This window comes from Acomys russatus, chromosome 13 (genome assembly GCF_903995435.1).
Source record: "Acomys russatus chromosome 13, mAcoRus1.1, whole genome shotgun sequence".
Classification (NCBI taxonomy): Eukaryota; Metazoa; Chordata; class Mammalia; order Rodentia; family Muridae; genus Acomys; species Acomys russatus.
In genome coordinates this window covers 14,122,273-14,149,381 of record NC_067149.1, presented here as the reverse complement: position 1 = coordinate 14,149,381, position 27,109 = coordinate 14,122,273, and the positions used below count along the sequence as shown (strand labels likewise).

The 27,109-nt window shown below is 47.6% G+C and overlaps 1 protein-coding gene across 3 annotated transcripts in view; it reads left to right on the top strand.

Annotated features, from left to right (window-relative positions):
- The window catches only part of Sfxn5 (sideroflexin 5), a 118,570-nt gene that overhangs the window by 16,072 nt on the left and 75,389 nt on the right, over positions 1-27,109 (top strand). For all 3 annotated transcript variants that reach the window (XM_051154826.1, XM_051154825.1, XM_051154827.1), the window contains exons 2-4: positions 648-716; positions 15,421-15,498; positions 26,897-26,923. In XM_051154826.1, the coding sequence (XP_051010783.1) occupies positions 648-716; positions 15,421-15,498; positions 26,897-26,923 (174 nt within the window). The remainder of the gene's footprint in view (positions 1-647; positions 717-15,420; positions 15,499-26,896; positions 26,924-27,109) is intronic.

The window sequence follows — 27,109 nt, the reverse complement described above, 5'->3', positions numbered from 1 at the left end:
CTGTGAGTTCAAGGCCAGCCTGGTCTACAAAGTGTGTCCAGGACAGCTGAGGCTCCACAGAGAAACCCTGTCTCAGACAGACAGACAGACAGACAGACAGACAGACAGACAGACAAACCAAAGAAACAGAATCTCTCTGCATAGCCTAGCTGTCCTGAAACTCACAATGTGGACCAGGCTGTTCTCAAACTCACAGAGCTCTGTCTTCCTTCCCGGGTGCTTGGGCTTAAAGGAGTATGTACCTGGCACCATGATGTGTCTTTTTTTTTTTTTTTTTAAGATTTATTTATTTATTATTATGTATACAATGTTCTGCCTGCATGTACACCTGCAGGCCAGAAGAGGCCATCAGATTACATTATAGATGGTTGTGAGCCACCATGTGGTTGCTGGGAATTGAACTCAGGACCTTTGGAAGAGCAGGCAGTGCTCTTAACCACTGAGCCATCTCTCCAGCCCCACTATGATGTGTCTTTATGGTCTCTGAGTTGATTTTAGGAAGCTCCCAGCCCTGGGATGAGGACTGAGGTCTCAGTGGCCCCCATCACCTGCATGGGGGACCCTGGGGACTGTGGGGGAGCCCACCAGCGTCTTGTGTACAGCCTCTGACCTCCTCGTCTCTTTCCTCCTCTCCCCTCCTTCTCCAGACATCCTTCTACGGTCGCTTCAGACACTTCTTGGACATCATCGACCCCCGAACACTCTTTGTCACTGAGGTGAGTCAGAGCCAGCACTCTCAATGGAGGCTGCTCCCCTGGCCTTTGTACCTTGTCACTTCAGAAAGTGTGAGTCATCAGAGGGGGGGAGGAGGAGGAGGAGGAGGAGGAGAGGGTAAGGAAGGCTCACGGTGAGAGGAAGGTCATGCGTCTCAATCCAGAGGGCACTCCTACCTGTGCCATGTCTCCCACTGGCCCTCACTGTGCCTTTTCTAGAGAAGCATCACTCTTATTATTGAAACCCTCAATGACGTTGGTACCAATTATATAAGTCATATGTTCAGAATGGGGCCCAAGGTGGGGCTCAGTGATACAGTGCTCGCCTACATGTGCGAGACTCTGGGTTAGATCTCCAGTCTGGGGGGGCGGGGCATGGGGGCAATGGCCATAGGTGGGAGGAGCCAAGCAGTCTAGATGTAGTTAGCAAAGCAAAAAGTGCCTTCATGATTCTCCTTGCTCAGTCCTCCCTCTCCTCGGTGGCCACTGTCCTTGGGTTTTAATGTCTGGCTTACTAAGGCATCATTTGCCTCTAAAATTGTACAGTTCTATGAATTTTGACAACCGAATTCAGCCAAGTATTTGTGACCATGACCATGTAAGAGAGGGTTTGGTTGGTAAGTTGTTCGCCTTGCAAGCATGTGGCAGTCCCCAGGACCTCCATGAAAAGCCAGGTGCTGTGGCACACACTTCTAATCTCAGTGCTCAGAAGGCAGAGACAAAGGGACCCCTGGGCCTCACTGGCTGGTGGATCCTGTTTTGTGAGCACCAGGCCAATGAAAGACCCTGTTTCAAAGGAAGTAGATGGCCAGCGAAAGGATGACACCTCTGGCCTCCACTTGCACACATACACAGGCACATGTGCAACTGCACACACAGGAACTCCGTAGACACAAGCATTAAGAAAAAAAGGAAAGAAAGAAAGAAAAAAAGTCCAGAGTCCCTTCCTATGTAAGCCAGGAAGGTAGAGACAGGAGGATCACTGTGACATTCAACCAGAATAGTTGCATGGATGTGTTCCAGGTTCAGTGAGACACCTTGCCTCAAAAAAAAAAAAAAAAAAAAAAAAAAAAGTGGGGGTGGGGCAGCTGGAGAGATGGCTCAGAAGTTAAGAGCATTGGCTACTCTTCCTGAGGTCCTGAGCTCAATTCCCAGTAACCACATGGTGGTTCATATCCATCTGTAATGAGGTCTGGTGTGCAGTTGTACATGCAGACACAACTTTGTATACATAATAAATAATAAATAATAATAATAAAAAAAATAAGGTGGAAAGTGATTAGGAAGGCACCCAGTGTTAACCAATCTCTGGTCTCCACATGCACAATGCACACATAAGCACATGTGTATGTACACACAGGGTGTGAAGCATTTGCGTCATTCTCACAGCTGGCTTATGCTTTGTTAGAGCTGATCCTTTCTGCTTTCTGTTGCCAGCTCCTGTCAGCTTCTTGTCCATTTGGCTGTTTCCACAGCCATCTCTGCCCTCTAACAAATGCTGCTCACCCAGGTTGTGTCTGTCTGTCTGTCTGTCTCTCTTTTGTTTTTGTTTTTGTTTTTTGTTTTTTTGAGACAGAGTCTCTCTGTGTAGCCTTGGCTGTCCTGGACTCACTTTTTAGACCAGGCTGGCCTCAAACTTAGAGTGATCCACCTGCCTCTGCCTCCCGAGTGCTGGGGACAAAGGCGTGCGCCTTGTTAGTGGACGTCTGGCCCTTTCCCAGCATTTGACTGTTATGAGTAAAGTTGCTACGAACATTCATTGTGTGGACGTAAACTTTCTTCTTTCCCTTTCTGTTTTGTTTCTGAGAGACTGTCTCACTATGTAGCCCTGGCTATGTTGGAACTTGCTTTGTAGACCAGGCTGGCCTTGGGAACAAGATGGCTAGCTTGTAAGGCAAGTGTAGAAAATATATGTTTTACTTTTTGGGAAAACTATCACGTTGTTTTTCAAAGTGGCTCTCCGTGTGACATCATCAATGATATGTGGCTCCACTTTCTCACATGACACTTAGCCAAAAGGGTCAGAAGCAATCAGTATTACTAAATTAAAAAAAAAAAAATCTTAGCTGGGCAATAGTGGCACACATCTTTAATCCCAGCACTCAAGGCCAGCCTGGTCTACAAAGTGAGTCCAGGACAGCCAAGGCTAACACAGAGACACCCTGTCTCAAAAAACCAAACCCAAAACCAAACCAAACAAAAACATCACACAATTATTAAATACGTGCTGAACAAGACAGTTTGTGTTTTTAGTTTTATTTATTTAGTTAGCTTTATTTATTATTTATTTATTTTAAGGGATGTATTCAGTGCATACATGTGTGTGCGTGTTCCTGTGTACGTGTGAATGAGAGTGTGCCATGTGTGTTCTGGTGCCTCTGGAGGTCAGAGGCAGTTGTCAGAGCCCTTGGAGCTGGAGTTAGAAGCAGTTGTGAGCTGCTGAATACAGGTGCTGGGAATTGAACTTGAGCCCTCTGGAAGAGAAGCAAGTGCTTTTAGCTCCAGTCCCCTTATTTTTATTTTGTATTAAATTAATTAATGTGTAGGTATGTCAAGGGCTGTGAGCTTTGGCATGAATACCTCCCTACCACATGGGTTCTGGGGCTTGAACTCAGGTCATCAGGCTTGGTGGCAAGTGCCTTTACCCACTGAGCCATCCCCCCAGCTCTGTGTTTTTAAATTGATCCATGACACACATAGCTTTGCAGTTCCCTGTCATGATTCAGTACCCATGTGCCTCTGCCATGTTCATAGCAGAGTAACTGTGTTGGTCCCTCGCCAACATTTGCCATATCTCTGTGGTGACAGTAAACATTTCACATCCCTTAGCTTATCAGAATCACAGAGAATCTGCCCCACTAGAAGCTGCCGTTACACATCCCATTCTACAGATGAAGAGCAGGAAGCCAAGACTCATTGTGCACACAGTGCTGTCCAGCGTGGTGCTCAACAGGTTTGCATTCCTGTTTAGAAAATCTGCATTTTGGGAAGTTGGCCAAGATCGCTGAGGTAGCGGCAGAACTAAGCTCCATGCCCGAATGAGTGCCTTGCTCCCTCAGGCTCCTCACTGAGCCTCGGAGGCAGCTCCTGACTGCCAGAACTGCCCTACACCTCTCTGCCTGGCAGGGACCCACGGGCCCCTGGGTAGACTTGCTCTCAAGCACTGTCTTCAAATCTTGCTTTTGTTACAGACATTTGTTTGTTTGTGGGTTTGGGTTTTTTTTGGGGGGGCGGGGAGGGGGAACAGGGTCTTGCTGTGTAGCTCTGGCTGGCCTGGAACTCACTAGCTCAAGCTAAGCCTTCAAACTCACAATCTTCCTGCTCAGCTCCAACTCTTATACTTTGAAGACCCCCAACACATTTGTGTTATCACTAACCCAAAGGCATGGTGGGAGGAAGTACATGGCTTTCTGGGTACATGAACATTGAGCCACCATCTAGTGTGCCTGGGTAGCACTGCGGAACATGAAGTGTGGGGATTACTTTGATATGTGGGTGGCCTACTGCACCTCAGTAAGAACATAAGGCCTGGACAGTTTACTATCTGCTTTTATTGGCCCCAGTGAGCTACCAGTCCTAAAAGGCCAAGTGTGCTGTGTACCTAGGCTTTGTCTGGATTCTCCTATACTGGAGGTGACTGTGCAAACATTTGGGAGAGCACCAAGTTTTAACAACTGCTTTTCCATCCCAGTAATATTTCACCCTAGAGCCGGGCGTGGTGGCGCACGCCTTTAATCCCAGCACTCGGGAGGCAGAGGCAGGTGGATCGCTGTGAGTTCGAGGCCAGCCTGGTTTACAAAGTGAGTCCAGCACAGCCAGAGCTACATAGAGAAACCCTGTCTCAAAAATAAATAAATAAATAAATAAATAAATAAGTAAATAAAATAAAAAAATATTTCACCCTAGAAAGTTCTAGAACTGTCTAAAACTAGATACAATGGTAGTTTTGAAATGCCACTAGCTTGGTGAGGAGTCAATGGAAGCCGGAGATTAATTTAAGGCTGGAGATGTTGATGGTGTCCTTGGAGTTCTGGGGGGAATGGAGGGGAGGATTTGAGCGGCCCTCAGTGCTCATGAGCAGGGAGACTTTGGGGACAGAGGAGGTGCTGTAGGGCCAGATGCCACCCTCTCTCTTCCAAGAGCACCCTCCTTCCTTGCAGACTCAGCATTTCATTTCCTGTTGCTTTCCGTCATTTACAGCTTGCCTCAAATCTTGCTTTTGGGTCATTGTTGCTCATTTTTATTTTACTTTTTTCTTTCTTTCTTTCCTTTTTTTTTTTTTTGCTTCCCCGAGACAGGGTTTCTCTGTGTAGCCTTGGCTGTCCTGGACTCGCTTTGTAGACCAGACCTCCCGAGTGCTGGGATTAAAGGCATGCCCCATCACGCCCAGCTATTTTACTTTTTTCTAAAACAGGGTTTTGCTAGTTAGTCTAGGCTGACCTGGAATTCACTAAGTAGCTCAGGCTGGCTTTGAACTCACTGTAATTTTCCTGCCACAGCTTCCCAAGGGCAAGAATTACAGGCACATACTACCATGGCCAGTGGAACTCTTGCATTTGAAAGATCACAACCTACTTACGTAATACCAACCCATTTTGAGCTAGTTTCTTATATTAATTAATAATAATCAAACCTCATGCCTTCCCGTTCCATTAGCAGCTAAAATGTCAAAGCAACACAGACACTTGCTGATTAGGAATAAACTCAGGCAACAGCAACTTTTAAGTAATGTTCAGATTGCACTAGTTCCCTTCTACTCTTCATAGGTATAGGACAAGCTTCCGGTGGCTCTGTCTTTCCTGTCACTGTCACACCGGAGTTGAGGTTTGTTTCCTGGAGCACATGCTAGCCTCCTGAAGAGATTATAGTCTCAGAAAATCCCGAATCCCTCACCGTCTGCAAGAGTCCCACATGGACCTCCCAGCCAGCAAGGCAGTGGTCTCAGTGCTCACCAGAAACAGCGGGAGTGAGAGGAAAGAGTCTCTGACCTTGGTGTGCTCTGCTGGGCTGTGGGACACACAGCCTGCCAGGCCCCCCTGTATACCGGAACATGTGTTTACAGGACCCTGCTTTACTCCCGGGCTGTGGCTGGAGACATGGAAGGCAGTGTGGGTGTGGTGGCTGCTTGGTTGGAGGCCTGAGGGAGGGAGGACAGTAGAGTACTTGAGAGGGGTGGCTGTGCAAGCTGGAGATTCCCAGAGAGGAACGACCCCAGAGCCTGAGCCACCTGCAGCCCCAGAATGAAGCAGTCTTGGAGTCTGCGGATAGAATCCTCTTCAGAAGGTTCTGCAGCTGTTGGCTTGCAATTTATAACTGGCCAAGCTTTAAAAAGATTCCAACCCTTGTATGTGTAATGAGGCGGAGGCAATTTTATCCACCGTAATTTCTCTTAGGAAGAAGGCTGTCTTTGTTCTCAGAAAGCCTTGAACAAGCCTTTAGAGGAGGAGGAGGAGGAGGAGGAGGAGGAGGTGGCTCTGCTTGACAGCGGGGAGAGAATTGTGCTCTTTGATTCTAAAAGGGGAGAAAGGGGGGGAGAAGGAAGAAGAGGAGCAAACAGTGGGAAGGGGAGCAGGAAGGCAGGTGAGCTGGGAGATTGGCAGATGTGGTGCACAGTGAGATGTGCCTGAGCTCTGCTGAGCTCCTCCCACGCCGGAGAAAGCTGCAACTGGGTACGGTAAGGTACGGTGGTCCCCTCCATGGCTGTTCCAAGGAATCCTTGCCACAGTCGCTATGGTTCATAGACTTTGGGAGTTTGGAGACTGAGTCTCTTGTCCAGGGTACAGTGTCCGCTCAGCAAAGGAGGCTTACAGAAACCCATGGAACATGCCCCACCCCTCCATGTAGGACATGGAATGCAGACTAGACCGCTGAAGACAAGGCTGTGCTACGTAGCACCTATGTTTTGTTTTGTTTTGTTTTGTTTTAATTTGGGGAAGGGGAGGCAGACAGGGTCTCACATTCTAGGCCAGGTTAGCCCGTAACATTATATAGCTCAGGCTGTCCTCAAAACGCAGGGTAACTGAGGCTATCCTTGAGCTCCTAACCTCGCATCCACTTGCAGAATTATAGGACTACAGACAGATGTCTTCCATCATCCATGTGGATTTTTGTCATTGTTATTTTGTTGGGTTGAGCCAGTATCTTACAATGTAGCCTTAGCTGGCTTGGAACTCACTATTTAGACCAGGCTGGCCTTGAACTCACAGAGATCTGCCTGCTTCTGCCTCCTAAATGCTAAGATTAGAGTTCTACACCACCACACCTGGGGATGTTTTTTTCTTTTTAAAAGAGAATCTCTCATCTTGTAGCACAGGCTACCTCAGAACTCATTATATAGCCCAGGCTGGCCTTGAAAACATGATGACCCTCTTGCCTTTGCCTCCCAACATGAGACAACACACCTGGGTCTAAATTCCTCCTATTGTATGAATCACCATGTTTTACTGTATACACAAAGTTTTCTGTCTTTAGAGAATTGTAGTTTAGTCATAAGCACAAAGACTTCATATATTCTGCCTTCATTCCTTGGCATGTGAGTGTTACAGCTTGTCTCTGGGTTGCATTAGAATGCCTGATTTAAAAATTACTGTCTGAGGCCGGGCATGGTGGCGCACGCCTTTAGTCCCAGCACTCAGGAGGCAGAGGCAGGTGGATCGCTGTGAGTTCGAGGCCAACTTGGTCTACAAAGTGAGTCCAGGACACTCAAGGCTAACACAGAGAAACCTTGTCTCAAAAAACAAAACAAAACCAAAAACAAACAAACAAACAAAAACAAAACAGCAAAAAAAAAAAAAAGAAAGAAAGAAAGAAAGAAAAACCAAAAAATTTGTGGGCGTGGTGGCGCATGCCTTTAATCCCAGCACTCAGGGGACAGAGGCAGGTGGATTTCTGTGAGTTCAAGGCCAACCTGGTCTACAAAGTGAGTACAGGACAGCCAAGGCTACAGAGAGAAACCCTGTCTTTAAAAAAAAAAAAAAATCATTAAATACTTTCTAGGAATTTTTAAAATGGCCCTACACTATACTCTTGCCATTTTTCAGTGTGTATTTATGTGATGTGGTGATCTCAGCATTGCTTATAAAATCAAAATATGTGTCATCTCTGAAAACTGTTGAAGATGTTCCACATTCTGCAATGCAGTTATCCAGCCAAGACTTATTATTAGTATTATCATTGGAAAGAGTTTCACTATGTAGCTTTGGCTGGCCTGGAATTAATTATGTTGACTGGCCTAGAACTCAGTCTGTAGACCAGGCTGGACTAGAATTTACAGCAATCCTCTTGCCTCTGCCTCCTGAGTGTTGGGGTCACAGGCATGCATGTTGTGCCCCACTGAGATTTAATTTTTTTATGTAAAAATAAACACCTTCATCTCATTAGTATGTTAATTTGCTTTCATTTTTAATAAGTGGAAAATTATATGTATATAAAATTGTTTTAGAATAAATTTATTTTTTAAATTAACATTTTAGACATTTTGCTTTATATGTATGGGTGTTTTGCCTGCATCTGCACGTAAGTCTGTGTACCACACATAAACAGGTGCCTCCGAGACCAGAAGAGGGCATTGGGTTTCCTGGAATTGGAGTTAGGCAGCTGTGAATCACGTGGGTGCTGGGAACCAAACCTCTGTCCTCCGGAAGAGCAGCAGGTGCTCTTAACCACTGAGCCATCTCTCCAGAGCATCCCACTTTTTCCTTAGTAATGGACTATGACGTGGAAAGGAAGCCAAATAAGTCCTTTCTCTTTCCCTCTTCTTCCTCTCTTCTCTCTTTGCTCTTTTTCTCCTCCCCTCCCCTCCTTATATCCCCTCCCTTTTCTTCCTTCTCTCTCTCCTCCCCCTCCCTCCCTCTTCCTCTCTCTTCTCCCTCTTTCACTTTCCCTCAGCTCTTTGCCAGATGCTCCTGCTACCATCTTGTATTATCTATACTGAACTGGTGCCTGGTGTCAGGGTGCATTCCTCCAGGCTCTTTTGTTCTAGACAAGCAGAGCCTTATGTAAATGGGACTTACTAGAGTGCCTTACAGTCGGGCCGTGGTCTGACTATCCCAACAATGGCTGTCTTCCGACAGAAAGTCCAAGAGCCCAATAGGTGTTTGCTTCATGAGGCTGGATGTCTCCGCTGGTGTTCAGCATATGCTGGGATCCTGAAGAAGCAGCCTCCAGTGCTAGTGAAGGGATGGGCTTGCCAGAAGAACAGGCTTTTCTTCCATGACCTGTATATAGACTGCCACCAGGGTCAGGGTGGCTCAGGGTTAAGGTGGAATTTCTCACCTTAAAGGATCTGGATTTAGGGTGGGTCTTCTTGACTAGAATGATCCAATCAAGAAAGATCCTGCACAGGTACACCCAGCAGCTTGGGTTTGCTAATCCCAATTCCAAATGTAGTCAATCTGAGAATCAAGAATGGCCATCAGAGCCAGGTGGTGGTGGTAGTGGTGGTGGCAGATGCCTTTAATCCCAGCACTTCGGAGGCAGAGGCAGGTGGATTCTCTGTGAGTCCAAGGCCAGCCTGGTCTACAGAGTGAGTTCCAGGACAGGCTACCCAGAGAAACCCTGTCTCAGGGGAAAAAAAAAAAAAATAATGGCCATCACTCAGAGATTTCTGAGAAATTTGCATTTTACTTGGAGATGGGCTGTCGTGCCAGGAAAGATGATTTTGGATCTCTGTGAGTTTGAAGCCAGCCTGGTCTACATAGTGAAATTCAGGACAGCCAGGGTTATGTAGAGACCCTGTCTGAAACAATACAATAAAAAATACAGCATAGTATTTGATACTATGTCCATTTAGCAAAATGATAGTGGTTTCACCCATGGGACCTATAAGCTCCCCAGCCATATGATCTTGGCCAGCTTTGCAGTACCAGACAGGGGTTTCTTCCTATAGAGTGGGCCTTGATTCTAACCAGAAAGCAGTTAGTTACCCCCTAACATTTACACCACTGTTGCACTCATGGGTACAAATTGCTATAACAGCTCGCTACTGTAGCTCACAGGGTTTACAGCTAGGTAAGACTGTTGATGACTTTTCCCCCTCAGCAACCTGCCTGTCACCTCCTGGCACTATGAGAGCTGGTGTAGGGAGGGAGCCTTGTGATCAGAATGCACTTGGTTTCCCTGTGTCCTGTGTCCTGTGTCCTGTGTCCTGTGTGATTTCTTCAGAAACAGGGTCTTACCATCAATTTCTGATGGTCAGTGGTCAATGAAAATAGCAAGACAGAGGGGAGGACATCCTATTGGGACTTTAGGTGAGAGAAGCATGGGAGAATGGGGAAATAGAAGGATCCAGAGGGTCCTAGAAACCTACAAGAAGAACATTATGATGGGTGGATCTGGGTTCTGGGGTCCTGCTCAAACTATGGCACCAGCCAAGGACAATACGTGCAGTAAACTTTGAACCCCCACCCAGATCTAGCCGATGGACAGGACATTCTCCACAGTTGAGTGGAGAGTGGGGTCTGACTTTCACACAAACTCTGGTGCCCCATATTTGACCACATCCCCTGTATGGGGAAGCTTGGTGGCACTCAGAGAAAGGATAGCAGGCTACTAAGAAGAGACTTGATACCCTATGAGCATATACAGGGGGAGGAGGTCCCCCTTAGTCACAGTCATAGGGGAGGGGAGTAAGGGGAAAATGGGAGGGAGGGAGGAACGGGAGGATACAAGGGATGGGATAACAATTGAGATGTAATATGAATAAATTAATAAAATATAAAAGAAAATAGCAAGAGTTGGTTTTTCGTGGAGGGGTCCCTTGGGACGCCTCTTGTTTATTTTTTCATACAGAGTCTCATGTAGCCCAGGCTGGCCTCAAACTCACTAGGTAGCCGAGGTTGGCCTTGGCGTCCCAATTCTTGTGCTTTCACCTCCCAAGTGACTACAGAGAGCATCGGCGTAGATGAAATACAGATATACCTGCAATCCTCTCAGCATATGATGACCACCACACCCAGCCTCAACTTCTCTTTCTGTATCCCTTCTTTCCTGTGACCCTCTGCCCCTGACCCCCCCTCCCCCCAATCTCCAAGCAAATCCTTTTGCTTCCTACTTATCTCTTCTTTGGGCTTTCCAGCAGGTCCAGAGGGCTGAGATGCTCCTCAGGCCAATAGTCTGCTGCTAACGCGTGCCTGTTAGTACATGTGTTTGCAGGGTACCTGTAGGGACCAAACCCCAGTGGAATAGACGGAGGGGCTCACAGTGCCTTTGAGGCACACACTGGCTGTAGGCACGCAGGCTGGTGATGAGGAGTTGAGAAGCAACGTCATTGGCCAGTCTGTTCCTATCCTTGGGCTTCAGGCAGGGACCCCAGCCCAGCAGCCTCTCCTGAGCCCGCTGGGCCCCTCAGAGCTTTTACATTCTCCGGCTGTCTGCCTGTTTGTTCCTGGTTGAAAAGACTTCCTGCCAGGCTCACCCCTCACTGACCTCCCAGCATTCCCCCCTCCTCAAGGCCCTTCTGCCAACCACCATAATATAGTGGCTGGAGAGGAGGGCATAGCAGGGAGGCATTTCTTCTGAGCCCCAAGCCTCCCTGAACAGTCCCCAGAGTAACCAGCTCTGTGGCCTCTCCAATCGGTGGCTGGGGCCTTGTCCATCCTACGGGACCTCCGGGCAAGGCTTAGTTAGGCCAAGTCCAGCTTAGAGGCTCAGAGGGAAAAGGTTTCCTTCTAGCTTTCTTCCAGTCTGGGCCTTCAGGCCTGGCTGCAGGAACTTTGGCTCTCCTCCTTCCTTACAGTCTTTGCCAAGCTCAGGGCTTATTGGAACTGATTCTTTTGGCTGGAGGCTGCCTTTGATGACTGTGTCAAATGAGATGGAATCCTGCCAGGTTGTTATAGGAACTCAGGAGAATCCCTGGGGTGGGAGAAATAATGAGACTTCAGGGCCTTTCACCGCATTTCGCTAGAAAGTAGAGCATGTATTGTCCAGGGCCTTAGAGGCCCAGGCAGCAGGAAAAAGCCACTCAGGCTTGGGGAACCCTAGCACCTTTAGGAGGTTTTGGGGTACTTGGGGTCCAGGATACCTGCCAAAGGTTTAAGGAAACTTAGTTCAAGTGTTAAATCATACTCCATATGATCCAATTTTGTTTAAACACAAGTCCACTTGTGGCGTGCACCTGCCATCTGAGAATGAAAGAAGTTGAGACAGGAGGATTGTCCACAAGTTAGAGGCCAGTCTTAGTTACATGGTGATCTCTAGGCTAGCCTGGGCTACAGAGTGAACTCCATACCCCTTAAGCAAAACAAAACAAAACAAAGAAAAATGTTCAGAGTCGAGAAGAAAAGTTAAACTTTTGCTGTGTCTATCCTGGTGTTGTGTATGCTGTGTCTATCCTGGTGTTGTGCATGCTGTGTCTATCCTGGTGTTGTGTATGCTGTGTCTATCCTGGTGTTGTGCATGCTGTGTCTATCCTGGTGTTGTGCATGCTGTGTCTATCCTGGTGTTGTGCATGCTGTGTCTATCCTGGTGTTGTGCATGCTGTGTCTATCCTGGTGTTGTGCATGCTGTGTCTATCCTGGTGTTGTGTATGCTGTGTCTATCCTGCTGTGGTGCATGGTGTGTCTATCCTGGTGTTGTGCATGCTGTGTCTATCCTGGTGTTGTGTATGCTGTGTCTATCCTGGTGTTGTGCATGCTGTGTCTATCCTGGTGTTGTGTATGCTGTGTCTATCCTGGTGTTGTGTATGCTGTGTCTATCCTGGTGTTGTGTATGCTGTGTCTATCCTGCTGTGGTGCATGCTGTGTCTGTCTTGGTGTTGTGCATGCTGTGTCTGTCCTGCTGTTGTGCATGCTGTGTCTATCCTGGTGTTGTGCATGCTGTGTCTATCCTGGTGTTGTGCGTGCTGTGTCTATCCTGGTGTTGTGCATGCTGTGTCTATCCTGGTGTTGTGCATGCTGTGTCTATCCTGGTGTTGTGCATGCTGTGTCTATCCTGGTGTTGTGTATGCTGTGTCTATCCTGGTGTTGTGTATGCTGTGTCTATCCTGGTGTTGTGCATGCTGTGTCTATCCTGGTGTTGTGCATGGTGGTTGGGAATTAGGTTTTATGCTTTCCTGCTTCTTCTGACATCTTCATCTGCTCCTCCCCTCTGCCCCCTTTTTCTTCTTTTGGCCTCAACTTGATCCTCCTGCCTCAGCCTCCTGAGTGCTGGGATTCCAAGCATGTGCCACCATGCTTAGTTTCTTTTTTGTTATTTTAAAAAACTTTACTATGTATGTGGGAGTTTGTGCATGTGAGTGCAGTGCCTGTGGAGGCCAGGAGAGGCCCTTAGATCTTCTGGAACTGGAGTTTACAGGTGGTTGTGAGTCCTCTGACATGGGTGCTGGGAATCAGACTTGGGTCCTGTGCAAAAGCAGTGTGTTTGCTTAACTACTGAGCTATCTGTCCAGTCCTCATTCTTTACTTTATGAACCAAGGCTTTACTTTGTAGCCCAGGCTGGCCTTGAACCCCTGATCCTCTTTCCTCTGCCTTCCAAGTGCTAGGATTGCAGGTGTGTCTACCATGGGCGGCTCTTGCTCTTCTTTTTGTTTGTTTGTCTTTGTTTTTCAAGACAGGGACTTCTCTGTGTAGCCTCGGCTGTCCTGGACTCCCTTTGTAGACCAGACTGGCCTTGAACTCATGAGATCTACATCCCTTTGCCTCCCGAGTGCTGGGATCACGGGCATGTGCCACGGTGCCTGGTGCTGATGTGTTTTTCAAGCATCATAAACTGTTTACATATTTGGAGAAGAGGGGAGCGTGTGGGGTGGGGAAGAAAGCAAACGGACAGATTCAGGAGGGATGTGGCCGGCAAGTGTTTGCTGCTGTTGAGGAGTGGCTCAGCTGGAGCAGTGTGCTATGGCTCACTGCTTGCACACGTGGGTGTTTCCTGAGCTGATTGAGTGTCCTTGCAACACAGTAGCTGCTTCTAACAGAGCAAGCTGAAACTGCAAGACTTTATGGTCTAGCCTCAGGTTGTACCACCTCATATCCACCACCCTCTTTCTCCGTGTTGAGACAGTCACAAAGTCTGTCTGGAATCTAGGGGAGGGCACATAGACTTTATCTCTAGACTTGGTTATGGAAACCTTCTGGAATACTCTGGGAGGTTTGGATAATGGGGTGACTATTTTTAGAAGGTCCATTATGCCAGCAAGGGTCATCCATGTTGTAACGTAGTCATAGTTTTCTAGGCTTTGCTTTCCTTTCTTTCTTTCTTTCGACATGATCTCATATAGCACAGGCAGCTCTGGAACTTGCTGTGTAACCTCCATCTTCTGATGTTCTTGCCTCTGCAGTGCTAGCATTACAGGCATCACCACCCTCTCCAGCTTACTTTTTAAATTACTGTATATTCTTCCTCCCTTCTTCCCTTCTTCCTTTTCTCCCTCCCCACCTCCCTCCCTCCCTCCCTCCCTCCCTCTCTCCTTCTCTCCCTTCCTTTCTCTTCCTTTTGGGTTTGTGTGTAGCCCAGGATGCCTTCAGACTCACTATGTCCTACAAGCTGGTTTGAACTCCTGATCCTCTGACTCCACCTCACAAGTGCTGGCATTGTGTGCATGCCACCACCTGGGAAGTAAATTATCATTCTCTGTTGAAGTCGTCCCACCCCCACCCCACCCAGTCCAGGGGCCTGTTTCGTCTGAACTCACTATGTAGACTAGACTAGCTACAAACTCTGACATCTGCCTGCCTCCTCCTCCTCCTGAGTGCTGGGATTTAAAAATATGTGCCACCGCAACACCTGGCTTGTTTGCCTCTTTTTGATACAGAATTTCACTGTTTAGTGTATGCTGGCTTGGAACATAGTCTCTAGCCCAAACTGGGTTGGAACTCACTATTCCTCTACCTCTGCCTCTATCTCTAATACTGGTAATCACAGGCAGACACCACCACTCCTGCAAGTTACTGTGTGCAATTACACACACACACACACACATATACACACACACACACTCATTTAGTCCAAATTACTTATTTGCACTTCTATTAGTTGTCTGCATTCTTGGCCATGTGCAAGAGCTCTGTAACCATCTTTTTTCAAGTCTCTTGGTAAGTGAACGCTGCCTTCTGTGGCTTTGAAGAGTTTAAAAAAAAAAAAAAAAGCAAAACATACAATCCAACCTCTTCCTGTCCTTCCTCTCTGTCAGGTATTGTAGCCATAAGTACTTGAGTAGGTAAATCTGTTTTTATTTAAATTTATTTATTGATTTATTTATTTTGTGGGTGTACATGCACACGCACACATATGTACGTGGGTGTGGAGGCCAGAGGTCAGCCTCAGGTGTGTTCCTCAGGTGCTGTTGACCTTGTTGTTTTGAGACAGGGTCTCTCTCTGGCCTGGAACTCAGCAAGTAGACTATACTGTCCAGTCAGCAAGCCACAGGAACCCCGTGTCGACCCCTCCAACTCTGGGACCCCAAGTGTGCACCACTCACTTTTGTTTCTTAGTGCATGCAAGCTCTTACTGACTAACCATCTCCTGAGTTTTACTTCAGCCTTTGCTTGGGCTAGCCTGGTCTCGTGTATATCATCCCATTCCTGTTGAGGCAGGTCTCTGTTGAAAGATATTTATGCAGGACTCCTTCCCACTGTTTTATGTGTGTTCTGGGGGCTGTGGCCATGCACCGTGAGCACTGTGGCTCTGGTTGCTGCTGAGGTAGTCTCAGGAAGGGAGAGCTGTCAGGAGTACTGGTCTGATGTCACACAATGTCTCTCCTTTCCCCTACAGAGGCGCCTCCGAGAGGCTGTGCAACTGCTGGAAGACTACAAGCATGGCACCCTACGCCCGGGAGTTACCAATGAGCAGGTAGGTGCCTCTGCCAGGGGTGGGCAGGGGCAAGGGGAGGGGATCTCAGAGTCTTGTGGCTATGAAGCCAAAGTTTTCCTTTTTGCTCAGAAACTTTATTTCAAAGATTAATTTCTCTCTCTTTTTTTTTGGTTTTTTGAGACAAGATCTCTCTGTGTAGCCTTGGCTGTCCTAGACTCAATTTGTAGACCAGGCTGGCCTCGAACTCACAGCCATCCACCAGCTTCTGCCTCCCGAGTGCTGGGATTACAGGCATGCGCCACCACGCCCGGCGGACTTGGCTCTCTTATCTTCCATTTCTATAAAGATATATTCCTCCTTCTAGTTCACCCCCTTCCTCATATATTTAGTCATGGTTTTGAGAGCTGTATTTCAGCTGCTCATGTCATTCCAATTATTAAATAACAGTTACCGGCCAGTCACGTGGTTTGTGTATCATGGCTGTCCTTTGTCTTTTTCACCTTATGTTTTATCTGGAGTTGATCACTGCCTGTGTTTTTCATTGATGTGCTTTGTTCTATTTCCAGCTCTTGCTGCCTCTTCTGCGTTTGGTATCGCAGTGCCTCCTTTTACCTTGACGTCCCCTGTCTTCCATTGCCGTTTTCCCTTTCCTGCATCCCGCCAGTCCCAGGTCTTCCTTTTCCTCGTGTACCCTGTAGCTTTGGTGAAAAGCTGGGGTGCATGAGAGGAGGGTTCAAATGTTTGCAGTGCTTTTGTGATTGTTCTTTTTGAGACAGGGTCTCGCTGTGCAGCCTCGGCTGTCTCGAAATTCACCATGTGACAGGGCTGGCCTCACACACACGCAGAGACCCATTTTAAAGGCGTGTTGCTCCACTCAAACTTAACTGATAATTGGGTGAGAAAGTCCTAGGGTGGCAATTATTTTTTTTCCTCATAATTTTTAAGACCACTGCTTATTTTCTCCTGACCTACACTATGGCCTTTGGAAAATCTGATGCCATTGAACTCCTGATTTTTTGGAGGTTGTCCTTCTTTCTCTGGGGTTATTTCTGATGCGCTTTATCCCTCCCCCCCTTCTCTGTCTCCTCTCCACCTTGCCTCTTGTCTGCTTCCTCCTCTTCCTCTTTTTTTTTTCTTTTGAGATAGGATCTCATGTAGCCCAGGATGGCTGTCAGTCTTGCTGTATAGACAAGGATGACCTTTAACTCTTGATTTAAAATTCTCTCCATTTCAGAAGTGCTTGGATTGCAGACTTTTTTGGTGGGTGGGGTGGGGGCAGGGTCTCACTCTTTAGCTCAGCCCAGCCTCAAACTCATGGCAGTGTTCCTGCCTCAGCTTCTTGAATGCTGGGATCACAGGCATGAATTTTCATACCCAGCTTAAGTCTTTAAAAACATCTTTATTTTGGGTTTTTGGTGACTCTTTTAAATCTGAAAGTTCTTAGCAGTCCTAGAAAATAAGTTTACATGTTGTTTTTGTTGTTTTTTAAAATTATATTTATTTATATAGTGCACATTAGATCCCATTATATATGGCTGTGAGGCACCATGTGGTTGCTGGGAATTGAACTCAGGACCTCTGGAAGAGCAGTCAGTGCTTCTTAACGGCTGAGCCATCTCTCCAGCCCCTGTTTTTGTGGTTTTTGAGACAGGGTCTCACTCTGGAGCTGGCTAACCTTGAACTCAAGGTGATCCTCCTGCCTCTGGGATTAGAAGAGTAAGCCATTATATACAGCTATACTCTTTCTTTGATAACTTCTTATCATTCTGCAATTTCTAGACTTTAGATATTAAATGTATTTTGTGCAGTCATATGTCTATCGTGTGTTCTTGTTAGCGTGTGCATGTGTATGTGCAGGTGGCATGTGTGTGAGGTGGTGTGGGCAGACAGAGGGTGTCTTTCCTCAATTGCTTGCCACATTTATTTTTTGAGAAAGGGCCCCTGGTTGAAGCTGTGGCTCACTGGTTTGGCTATGATGGTTGCCTATTACTAGTCTCTGCTGCTCACATCACCGGGGTCACAGATGTACACTGTCACATCTGGATTTTCACAGGTGTTGGGGATCCAATTTCAGGTGTTCAAGCACTTTTCCGAGAGAGCCACCTTCCGGGTCCCGCAGGTTAGACACCTTAAACTGACACTCAGGTTTTCTCCTTCGCTCTCCTTCTGAGTCCTGGGGACTGAACCCAGGGTCTGCTGTGTGATAGGCAAAGACTCGGAACTGAATTACATCCTCCTCTCCCAGATTTCCTTCTCTCTCCTTCCTCTTTCATTCCATCACTACAGGACAGAGAGCAAGGATGAGGCCGATGGCTGTCTTTCCTCACAGATACCCCAGCCCACCAAAAGTCAGTGACAGAGAAGAAAAGTGACAGGGTAGATCAATGGACTCAGAAGCTTGCCCAGACTCAAGGCAGCTAGAGAGCTTCCTTCCTTCCTTCCTTCCTTCCTTCCTTCCTTCCTTCCTTCCTTCCCTCCCTCCCTCCTTCCTTTTTAATACTTTATTTATTTTTATTTTATGTGCATCAGTGTTTTGCCTGCATGTATATCTGTGTGAGGGTATCACATATTGGAGTTACAGACAGTTGTGAGCTGCCATTGAACCTGGGTCCTTTGGAAGAGCAGTCAGTGCTCTTAACAACTGAGCCATCTCTCTAGCCCAAGAGTTTTCTTTCTTTGTTTATTTACTTTTTTTTTTTTTTTTTTTTTTTTTTTTTTTTTTGCTGGGGTTGCGGGTGGGGAGGGTGGTTTTGTTGTTGTTTGGGTTTTTTTTTCTTTTTTCTTTTGTTTTTCGAGACAGGGTCTCTCTGTGTAGCCTTGGCTGTCCTGGACTCACTTTGTAGACCAGGCTGGCCTCGAACTCACAGTGATCCACCTGCCTCAGCCTTCTGAATGCTAGGATTAAAGGTGTGCACTACCACGCCCAGCCTGAGGAGGGTGTTTTGAGACAGAGTCTCTCTGTGTAGCCCTGGCTGTCCTGGAATGTATTGTGTAGACCAGGCTGGCCTTGAACTCACAAAGTTCCTCCTACCTCTGCCACTTAAGGGCTGAGATTAAAAGTGTAAGCCTCAACATCAGCCTGGCAGGGTTTTCTTACTTGAGATTGGCTGATGAGAAGCCATGGAGTGAGCAGGGGCTGGGCTGGTGGGGTGGGGGGTGGGGGTAGGATGGTGGGGTAAGGTGGGCTGTGGCGGGGGATGCAGTCCAGGCAAGGGAGAGAGTGAAGTGGGCAAGTTTGCAGTGGGACTGGTGCAGACAAAGATGTACACTGTGCTGAAGGTCCAGAGTGGACGTACCTCAGAAGAAATGAGCGGGGCAGATGTGCTAGAGGCAAACCTTGGCCCAGTGTCCATGCAAGGCCCTGAGGGAGGGATGGGACAGGAAGCCCAGGCAATCAAGCAGGTCCTGTCCGCATTGTGGTATTTGCCCTGCAGCCCTGGGCAGGGAAGCAGGCTGCAATTCACTCCCCAGTGGTGATATTTCTGTCTGGCCTCTGTCTGCAAGGTGGATCTGAACCTCTAGCTCTCTGTAGCCTGAAGGAAGCCACATACCTTTCAGTGTCCTTGTGCTTGTCAGAAGTAAGGCCACTTCCTGACTCTGGCCTGATACCGGTCTAAGCTTCTGTCAAGCCCCACTGCTGCTGAGCTGGGCCTCTTCAGACCTCTTTCAGTTCCCAGAGTTTGATGATAGAGGCCACATTATTCTCTTTGCTTCCTCAGATAGCTGAGAGTTGTTGTCCTGTTTTTGTTTTTGTTTTGTTTCTTTCTTTCTTTCTTTCTTTCTTTTTTTTTTTTTGCCTGCTTTGTTTGCTGTCCTGAAAGCCCCTACGGGCCTCCTGGGAGTGGGGGAAGGGCCTGGAGCTTGGCATTTAGCTGTTTCCTGTGCTGCTGCGTTCTGGCTGGCAGCATCAGTGCCTGGTGGGTCCATCTGGTGGCTGGGTGGCACGGTATACTCTAGGTGTGAGCCTGTCACTCTGGTCCCCTGGAGCAGCACCTCCCTCTGCAGAGCCCCTAAGAATTGGGCTGTGTGTGGTGGTTGTCACGGTGCCTCCTTCCTTGGGTCATGGTCATCAGAGAATGGAGGGCACAGAGGTGGCATATCAGCTCCATAGCGGTGGGAAATTCAGGACAGCCTCGGACTCTAGCTCAGGGAGGGCTCCACCCAGGCATCAAGTCTGGGGCGTCTGATGAGTCCCACAGAAGTCTTGGACTTGGAGTAGACAGTAGTTTGGTCTTTCTGCACCCGCACTCTGTCTGCTTCAGGGTCCTTTGGTAGGTGTGTGGATCAGAATCCCATGGCTGGACCTGATCCCTGCAACCATCACTGATGCCTGGAGCTAGCTGCCTTGGATGTGCCCGTAGGTATCTCAGCCCTCTGAGGTGCTTGTTCTTCTGTTCGTGGGCAGCTGATAACTTCTCCACAGGTGGCTGCCATCTTGTTTTTGCTTGTTTGTGTGTTTGTGTTTTGTTTTGAGACAGGGTTTCTCTGTGTAGCCTTCACTGTCCTGCCTGGACTCGCTTTGTAGACCAGGCTAGCCTCAAACTCATAAGATCTGCCTGCTTCTGCCTCCCTGAGTAGTGGGATTAAAGGCATGTGCCACCACACCCGGCTGACAGCTGCTTTCTTAGATGTGGTGGTGGTGGTGTCGTGCACACCTTTGAGCCCAGCACTCGGGAGGCAGAGGCAGGCGGATCACTGTTAGCTTGAGGCCAGCCTGGTTTACAAAGAGGGTTCCAGGACAGCCAAGGCTACACAGAGAAACCCTGTCTCAAAAAACAAACAAATCATAGGCACAGCAATGAATGATGCATGGCTTGCGGAGCGCCACAGTCCAGAGTCTCTCTCAGCTTGGTTGTTCAGTCTCCTCCCTCAGTGGTTATGCAGAGTTTCAATAACCCTTGGACACCTTCTGGAATTGCCCAAGTTTCTGCCTTCCCAGATATGTGACTTTTTGTTTGCCTTCCCAGTCTCATGATCTTGCCTTCCTCCTGGAGGGAGCGTTTGACTTTGGAGGAAACTGCTGTACTGCATGTCTCATGTGTTCCAAGCTGCCTTCAAACTCAGTGTGTAGCTGAGGATGACTTTGAACTCCTGATCCTCCTGCCTCCATCTCCAGAGTGCTAGGATTACAGGCACGGGTCACCTGAGACAGTGTTCTACCAAGTGAGCCACCTTGTTTTGCGTTGAGACATCTTTAGTGCTTAATGCAAGGTGGATGCTTAATTAAACAGTTGCCCACTAGATGAATTGTTTTACAATAAACCTGAAAGCAAATACCCCCATCTTCATATTACAGAAGAGGTAGGTATTGGAGGCTCAGAAAGACCAAGTAAATCATCCCACATTTCCTAATAAGCTGATGGGGAGGGGGTCTTGAATTCAAACCTGGGGTCCTCTGTAGGGACGGACCTTTGCCTTGAGAGAAGTTCCCTGTGTGAAGAAGCCACAGCTGTGGCTGCGACAGTGCTGCAGAAGCAGGCTGGACATTCCTCTTTCCTGTATCTGTAGAACCGGGGGCTCCTTTCACCCCACATAGCTTGTATAGGTACCTGGTACCTGGGCGTTACCATGGCAATGCAATTAATGGTGTACTATAATGCAATGGGCCCAACTGATCAATTAGGAAGTTTTTTGTTTGTTGAATGGAGGCGTCCTTGCCATACAGAAGGGTCCCCTTCAGGCTCTGTTTAATTACCTTCTGGAGGTTGTTTTAAATAGGCTCTGTCTTTGCTGCCTTAGGAGGTTTAGAAAAGCAGCTTGCTAGGAGACAGAGGGGAAGTAAATGAGCCAGACTGGGGGTGGGGCTGTTGTTCTCCCTTTGGGTGCTGGGGTGTTCCTGCCTCCTAGCAGCCTGTGAGACCCCCAGCCTACCCCTCCCTTAGTCTCCACGTGGAGGCAGAGGCATTGGCCACCCAGATGGCTTCCCCACACTGCCCTTTGTCCCTGTTCTCCAAGTGAGCCAAACAGTCTCAGCTGTCAGGTCCAGGCAGGGCTGTTACTAAAGCCAGTCAGGCCCATGGGGTCAGGGCCACACACTTCCATGCTTAGCCAGAGGTGAGCAGGGTGCTGGCTGGGCTGAGCACAAAGGAGGGAATCAGCTCTAAAACTGGGGCTGCAATTTAGAGTAGAGGTGCTTCTGTGTGCCCCCATGAAGATGCTGGGGCTCCCGGCCGTCCGGCACTGTCCATGTGGATCGTGGGCCACTGTAGCACAGCTGGTCTTCTATGCATGGTTGTATGTCCCAGGGTGGCTCTCTGAGTGGCTTGTGGAACTTCAGCCTTTTCGCTGTGTGCAGTACCCACACTGCGCCTTTTCTGCGTCCAGGATTTAACTCACGGGTCCCCAGATCACATGGAAAAACCCAGCTAGACGTGTAAGCCCAGTGTCCTCAGCCTGTTCTTTTGAGTTGTGCCTGGTGTGGTAGACTGACTGACTATTGTGGTGGTTATTTTAGACAGGGTTTCATGTAGGCCAGGATGGCTTCTCATTCACCGTGTAGCTGGGAATGGCCTTGAACTTCTGATCCTTTTTCCTCCACCTCCAGAACTCAGAGTCATGTGGGCATGTGTCACCATGTTCTGCTCTGGTAAATTTTTTTTTTTTTTTTCTGGTTTATTTGTGTTTGATTTGTTAAGACAATTTTCCCTCCCTGTAGCCCAGGCTGGCCTGGAACTTGATGTATAGCTCAGGTTGGCCTGGAATCCAGGCTCCTCCTGCTTCAGCCTCCTGAGTGCTGGGGTTACAGGTGTGCTTTGACTTAAAGAAAAAAAAAAAAAAAAAAAAAAAAAAAAAAAAGCACAAGTCAAAAGTGTGTGGGAATTTAACCAGGAGGACAAGGCAAGATCGTGGCTGCACCAGGGCCAAAGTGCCTGCCCCTGTGTATGGATTCTCTGCTTTTGGTGGAGACACAATACCTGCTAAGAAGGAAGGGATGTTTGCTTGGCTGGCTCATGTCTACCCTCCCAGGGTGGTGTCCTGTTAGCATCAACAAGGCTGTGCTGCAGCCCCGTCCGGTTCTAACAGAACATATAGGGGTGGGGAGCACTGGCCTGGGAAAGGTGCATGTCACATCACCTCTGCCACTCAGCTCAGTCACACAGACTCCTAACTGGTCAGCCACCTGCCAGCTGCTGCTCTCTAACTGTGAGGATTTTGTAGGGCATTTAATCCCTCACGTACCAAAGGAGCCAATAGAGGACTTGGATGCTATGCATCCTATTTCATTAAAACACAAAATTAAACATAAAAGCAAAAGGCTTCTCCCCCCGCTTCCCCCCCACCCCCCGAGACAGGGTTTTTCTGTGTAGCTTTGGCTGTCCTAGAACTCAATTTGTAGACCAGGCTGGCCCCGAACTCAAAAAGATCTGCCTATCTCTGTTTCCCAAGTGCTGGGATTAAAGGAGTGCGACACCATTACCTGGGTAAAGTGCTTTGTTTTTGTTTTGTGTATTTGTTTCTTGAGACAATGTTTCTCTGGGTAGCCTTGGCTGTCCTGCACTCCCTTTATAGACCAGGCTGGCCTCAAACTCAAAAAGATCCGCCTGCCTCTGCTTTCCCAAGTGCTGGGATCACGGGCATGTGCCACTGTACCCAGCTAAAAAAATTTTACCTCCTTGAGACAGGTTCTCACTTTGCCTGGCTATTCTGGAATTTATTATGAACAAGTTGGCCACGAACTCACAAAGATATACCTGCCTCTACCTCCTAATTTTAAGTGCACAATGTTTCTTTTTCTACAAGTTAGTTGCCTTTATTATATTAATTAACGAACTGGTTAAACTGCAGCAGTGTTCTCAACTTGTAGATCAAGGCTCTTTGGGGGTCACATGACCCTTTTTCAGGTGTCACATATCAGACATTTACGTTACAGTTCATAACATCAGCAAAATTATAGTTCTGAAATAGGAACAAAATGATTTTGTGGTTGGGGGTCACCATAATATGAGGATCTATATTAAAATTAGAAAAGTTGAGAACCGCTGACCCACAGCATGCTGGGCAAGTGTGGTCTTGCCTTTTATAGCCAGATCTATCTACCTACCTATCTATCTATCTACCTATCTATCTATCTATCTATCTATCTATAATATATATACATAGATAACAATTAAATTTGAAGAGGCAATATGTGAACAAGACACAGAATTCTAAAATGATTCTACATAAAAAGAGCAAAGAATAGAAGACGTTCTGGGGGGTTGGGGAGATGGCTCATCCAGTGCTATGCCGTGCAAGCATAAGGACCTGAATTCAATACCAGCGCCCATGTAAAAGCTAGTATAGAGGGTGACAAGCATCGTGAACCCCTGCATTGGGGATGCAGAGATAAGAGCACCCCTGGAGCTCACTGGCCAGCCAGTCCAGCTGAATCAGAAATATATAGTGGAGCGCGATGGAAGACATGTGATGTTGACCTCTGGCCTCCACCTGTTCGTACCCCTGGGTGCAGAAGCCTTGGCTGTGGATGCAGCTCAGTTGGTTGAGTGCTTTCCAGCTATGCACCACACCCTGCACAAAGTGTGATGTGCACCCAGGAGATGGAGGCAGGAGGATCAGGATTTCAAGGCCATCCTCAGCTGTGTAAAGAGCTTGAGAGCAGCCTGGGATATGTAAGATTGCCTTGAAAAGCAGAACAAAACATGGCGGCGCGATGGTGACTCAGCAGTTAACAGTTGACACTGCTCTTGCAGAAGACCTGAGTTTGAGTCTCAGCACCCACACTGGGAAGCTCACAATTGTAGAGAGAATTTTGTAATTTTGGTTTCTTTAAAGACACAGAAATGTGCCGGGCTGTGGTGGCGCACGCCTTTAATCCCAGCATTCAGGAAGCAGAGGCAAGTGAATCACTGTAAGTTCAAGGCCAGCCTGGTCTACAAAGTGAGTCCAGGACAGTCAAGGCTACACAGAGAAACCCTGTCTTGAAAAACAAACAAACAAAAACAAAACAAAAACCCAAAACAAACAAACAAAAAAGCCCACAGAAATGTTATGGGAACAAAAACAAAACAAAAAACCCAAAACAAACAAACAAACAAAAAACCCACAGAAATGTTATGGGAATATGTTCTTGTTTTAATAACCAGGTAAGAGTGTGAGGCTGCTTCAGATTGTCCACAGCAGCTGACTGTGGTTTGCCTCGTGCTCTGACAGAGGCGTGATTTTTGCCAACTGTTGATAGTTCCTGCAAGGGTGTGGCGTTTGGAAATCTGGGGACTCTTGAGAGGGTATATAAATGCTAGAGCCCCGAGAGGGGCTGTGGCAGCGCCTCCTCCCCCTGCTGGTGCTGGTGGTTATTGGTTGCTGTTGTTAGAGTTGTTGCAGTTTGTCAAGTGGTTGTGTGCAGCTAGATGAGTAGAAGAAAGTGAATATCCTTATGGCGAAGACCAAACTTGCCGCAAGGAACTTGCAGGAAGTAGTCTAGCAATATTGACGCCCCTCGCCCCTCTAATCTTCTCTCTCTTCTACCTAGTGTTGGGGGGGGGGGTTGGAAGGGTAGAATAAGGGTGGAGAAGAGTGGTAGAAAAAGGAACCGACAAAGTAGCCAAAAGTCTGGCTATACACAATGGCTTAGAAACTCCAGTGCCAAGGGATCTGATGCCTTCTTCGTCTGGCCTCTGTAGAGCCCTGCATGCATGTGTACATACGTGCCCCGCCCCCATTTACATGAAGTATACAAATAAATAAATGGGTTTTGTATGTTTGTTTTGCTTTTCAAGACAGGGTTTCTCTGTGCATAGCCCTGGCTGTCCTGGAACTCACTTTGTAGACCAGGCTGGCCTTGGACTCACAGAGATCCACCTGCTTCTGCCTCCCCAGTGCTGGGATTAAATGTGTGTGCCGCCTTTTTTTTTTTTTTTTTTTTAAGGAAGGTTAAAAGAAGAGGAGAAAGAGGACAGAAGACAGGAAGAAAGAGTTTGCCCCTCCCCTTTTCCTCGCACCACTCCGTGTCTAGCTCTCTGAATATACTACAGCGTTGTCAAAATTCTCAAGTTCTCTCTGGTTCTTTGTCTTGTTTCCTCTGAACTCTCTCTCTGTATTGTCTGTGTATCCGGGCTCGTTTTCATCTAGGTATTTCAAACATCAGTTTGTTTAATGGTTTTGGATAGGGTCTCAAGTATCCCAGGCTGGTTTTGAACTCCTAATCCTCCTGCCTCTACCTCCTGAGATCGCAGGCACTCAGCTCAAACATCTTATCACAGGCCACTATGCTTTCCAATGTGGATGTTCACGTGTCATGTTTTGATTCAAGAAGCATGTGTTATCATGGTGTCCACCTTTGACCCCAGCCCTTGGAAAGGAGACAGGAAGGTCAAGAGTTCAAGGACACCCTGTGCTACAAGAGGCCCTGTCTCAAAATTCCTTTGGTTAAACATCACAGTACTTGCCAGGTATAATGACATATGCATATGAAAATGTCATAATGGAGACATCCCAATTAAAAAATTGAATTTAACAAAAAGAAAGAACACAAAGCAAAACAAAAGAAGTGGGCTAGGGCTATATGCTTGCCTAAGCATACTCAAAGCCCTGGGTTCCATTCCCAGGACCCCATGAAATGAGTACGGTAACATACCTGGAAGTGGAGGCTCCAGGAGGATCAGGGCTCAGGGTCATCATCAGCTATAGGATATCCTGTCTCAAAAATAAATAGATGGGGGCTGGAGAGGAGGTTCAGCGGTTAGAATACTGGCTGTTCTCCTAGAAGACTTGAGTTCAGTTCCCAGCTCCAACATGGGGCAGCTCACAGCTGCCTGCATCTCCCACCCCAGGGGATCCGACACCCTGTTCTGATCTCCACAAGCATGCACACATGTGGCGTACACTCACACAGACAACATGCTTAGTCAGGGTTTCATCCCTGTGAAGAGACACCATGACCACGGCAATTCTTTGGCTTACAAGTCAGAGGTTTTAGTCCATTATCATCATGGCGGGAAGCAGGCAGACATGGTACTAAAGCAGTAGCTGAGGGTTCTGCATCTTGATCCATAGGCTGTGCCTCACACTGGGTGTAGCTTGAGCATAGGTGACCTCAAAGCCGGACTCCACAGTGACACACGTCCTCCAACAAGGCCACACCTCCTGATAGTGCCGCTCCCTATGAAGCTGTAGGGGCCATTCCTATCTAAACTACCATATGTGCTTATGTATTCATAAATAAAAATAAATCTTAAATAAAAACCTAAGCTGGGCGTGGTGGCGCACACCTGTAATCCCTGCACTGGGGAGGTAGAAGCAGGTGGATCTCTGTGAGTTCGAGGCCAGCCTGGTCTGCAAAGAGAATCCAGGACACCCAGGGCTTGTTACACAGAGAAACCTTGTCTCAAAAAAACAAAAAAAAAACAAAAAAAAATTTTTTTTAATTAAAAGAAAACATGGGTCATAGAGCTTAAACGACAAGGAGCTTTTAATTCTCTCTCTCTCTCTCTCTTTCCAGCTCTGGAGTGCACAGAAAATCAAACAGGTAATACACCTCTGAGTTCTTTTTTTCTCCTTCTCTGTGTTTTTTTGGACCCCCTCTTTCCCTGTCTCAGGGATCTAGCAGAAGACCTCATCCCATGGCTACTGGGTGCCCAGCTTCTTCCCCACCCCTTCCTCTCTTCTAGCACCCCAGGGCCCGAGCATCTGACGGCTAGGGTTCTGGCCTGAT